This window comes from Chiloscyllium plagiosum, chromosome 39 (genome assembly GCF_004010195.1).
Source record: "Chiloscyllium plagiosum isolate BGI_BamShark_2017 chromosome 39, ASM401019v2, whole genome shotgun sequence".
NCBI classification, from domain to species: domain Eukaryota; kingdom Metazoa; phylum Chordata; class Chondrichthyes; order Orectolobiformes; family Hemiscylliidae; genus Chiloscyllium; species Chiloscyllium plagiosum.
Genome location: NC_057748.1, coordinates 26998247 through 27001511, shown reverse-complemented (window position 1 = coordinate 27001511; position 3265 = coordinate 26998247). Strand labels below are relative to the sequence as shown.

General features: G+C 49.9%; 1 protein-coding gene across 13 annotated transcripts in view; it reads right to left on the bottom strand.

Annotated features, from left to right (window-relative positions):
* Positions 1-3265, bottom strand: part of huwe1 (HECT, UBA and WWE domain containing E3 ubiquitin protein ligase 1) — a 218386-nt gene that overhangs the window by 99508 nt on the left and 115613 nt on the right. For 12 of the 13 annotated variants that reach the window (XM_043680060.1, XM_043680068.1, XM_043680065.1 and 9 more), the window contains one exon: positions 412-540. In XM_043680060.1, the coding sequence (XP_043535995.1) occupies positions 412-540 (129 nt within the window). Of the gene's footprint in view, positions 1-161; positions 252-411; positions 541-3265 lie in introns of all 13 variants that reach the window. The other variant, XM_043680063.1, reaches the window with a different exon arrangement.

Below are 3265 nucleotides of genomic sequence, written 5' to 3'. Positions count from 1 at the left end.
CCTCCCGGGGTATCTGTTATTCTGTATATAAACCCCTCTGAACCCTGCCATTAGACTGCAGCCTGCCTGACACGACTATAAAGAATCAGACCAAGATATCTATTCTCCACAACCCACTCCCCTCCCCCTCCCATGAAGTGCATGAATAGACTGTTACGTGCCCTCACGCGTACAGCTCCTCCCAGAAGTGGCGGAGGGTGCGTTAACAGGTACTCTGTCGCCTGCTCCATGCTGCTTGTGTTCAGCAAGGCCTCCCGGGGTATCTGTTATTCTGTATATAAACCCCTCTGAACCCTGCCATTAGACTGCAGCCTGCCTGATACGACTATAAAGAATCAGACCAAGATATCTATTCTCCACAACCCACTCCCCTCCCCCGCCCATGAAGTGCATGAATAGACTGTTACGTGCCCTCACGCGTACAGCTCCTCCCAGAAGGGGCGGAGGGTGCGTTAACAGGTACTCTGTCGCCTGCTCCATGCTGCTTGTGTTCAGCAAGGCCTCCATGGCGTGCTCCCTCGTGAAACCCATGTCCATCAGCTGAAAAGCAAAGAAACAATTCACTCTGGAGTTTGTAACCACACACAGGAACATGTCACATTGCGCTGGGTAACCAAAATGTGACACGGCTGTAACTGACAAGAGCACAGTGGGCTCCGTGCCACGCTCAGCACTACACCACCCACCAAGTTCCCACGCCACTCAGTTAATGCAACTGCCCCTGGGTTTCCATCTCATGACACCAAACAATTGGGGGTTTTGGTCCTCATCCAGCTTCTCAGAGAAGTTAAGCACTGGAAGGAACCACGGGTGGAACCGGTGATTGTCAGTCGGGGTGTTGCCCTGCTAACATGCCTACCTAACCAGAATGGGGCATCCGCCAACCACACTGCATTTAACGCAGCGCCCACAAGCGAATAATGGGGCAATTGGGAAAGTCTCATGCTCGGCCAGCAGCGCCTTGGGTTAGTGACGGGACTGGAACACAAGAGGCTGCAACCTCAGCACTTCCCATTCATCTGTCAGGAACCCACAGCAGCCACATCAGGCAATGCCAGTGGCTTTACCCTCGGCAGTGTTAGCTAAGACAAAGGCTGACAGGTGCCAATGCACTTCTGGCCAAAAGGGCGTGGCCAAAAGACTCCAAACAGTCAAAAAGAACCAATTTGAATTACAGTAAAAGTTCAAGATGAGTGTCTGCGTGAATGCGTGCAAGAGTGCATGTGCCTGTGAGGGTGCGAGTGAGGGGTGGGGGAAGAGGTGAAATTTCAGCTGTTGGCACCCACAAACCTATATATACTTTACCCAAGAAATCCATGGTTTTGAAATTCCCAGTGACTACCAGGGATACAAACTTGCTAAATGCATCAGTCCTCTGGTTTCTAATCTACAGAACCCTGACAGTATTGAAGCAAGCCATTCAGCCCGTCTAGTCTACACTGCTCCTCTGAAAAACATCACACCCAGACTCACCATCCTCCCCTATCCTTGTAATCCTGCATTTCCCATGGTCAATCCACCTAACCTGCCCATCCCTGGAGACTATGGTGCAATTTAGCATGTCCAATCCACCCTAATCTGCACTTTCCTGGACATAGGAACATAGAATTTCTACAATATGGAATCAGGCGCTTCGGCCCAAAAAGCCCCCACAATTCCTCTCCCGCATCCTATTATCTTATATTCACACCTGACTAATGCACCTAACCTACATCCCTGAACACGATGGGGAATTTAGCACAGCCAATTCACCTAATCTGCACAGCTCTAGATTGCAGGAGGAAACCTGGAGGAAACCCTGGAGACAATGTGCAAACTCCACACACACTGTCGTCAGATGCTGGATTTGAACCCAGGTCCCTGGCACTTAGGCAGAGCGCAAAACCACCAAGCCACCATGCGGCTAATTGGTCAATCCGCCCTAGCCTGCACATCCCTGGGTACTACAGGACAATTTAGCACGGCCAATCCACCCTAACCTGCACATCCCTCGGCACTATGGGACAAGTTAGCACGGCCAATCCACCCTAACCAGCACATCCCTGGGCACTACGGGACAATTTAGCACGGCCAATCCACCCTAACCTGCACACCCCTGGGCACTACGGGACAATTAAGCACGGCCAATCCACCCTAACCTGCACATCCCTGGGCACTATGGGACAATTTAGCACGGCCAATCCTCCCTAACCTGCACATCCCTGGGCACTACGGGACAATTAAGCACGGCCAATCCACCCTAACCTGCACACCCATGGGCACTACAGGGACAATTTAGCACGGCCAATCCACCCTAACCTGCACATCCCTGGGCACTATGGGATAATTTAGCATGGCCAATCCACCCTAACCTGCACATCCCTGGGCACTACGGGACAAGTTAGCACTGCCAATCCACCCTAACCTGCACATCTGTGGTAGGGACCCAGAGCACTCTGAGGAAACCTACACAGACAAGATTTGGAGATGCCGGTGTTGGACTGGGGTGTACAAAGTTAAAAATCACACAACATCAGGTTTTAGTCCAACAGGTTTAATTGGAAGCACACTAGCTTTCGGAGCGACGCTCCTTCATCAGGTGATTATGGAGGGCTCGATCGTAACACAGAATTTATAGCAAACATTTGCAATGTGATGTAACTGAAATTATACATTGAAAAATTGATTGTCTGCTAAGCCTTTCATCTGTTAGAATACAGTGATAGTTTCACTTCTTTCATGTGTAAATCACAAAACCTTTTTTTAAAAAGTTGCATTCTTGGGTTAGCTGTTAACAATGGCGACAGCTAGACAATATGTTGAAGGTGTTAGCCCCCCGTGCTCTCTGTCTATGCCATGATGTTTAGATTGATTCTAATCTAAAAAGTGAGATGACAGACTTTTACATAAATTCATGCAGTTTTTGAGCTCAGAGTTCTACATGAATGTATGCTTCAGTGGTCCAGAACATTCAGCCTCGGACCTTCGGGTGACCATCCTCCAAGGTGGACTTCAGGAGAGGCAGCAGAGGAAAGTGGCTGAGCAGAGGCTGATAGCTAAGTTCGGTACCCATAGGGAGGGCCTCAACCGGGACCTTGGGTTCATGTCACATTACAGGTGATCACCATTGCACTACACACACACACACACACACACAGAAATTCCTACACACACACACACACACTCTCACATGCACACAGACACAGATACACACAGACGCGCACACAGACACCCACACACACCCTTATAGACACACAGACTCCCACACATGCACCCCCTCACAGAC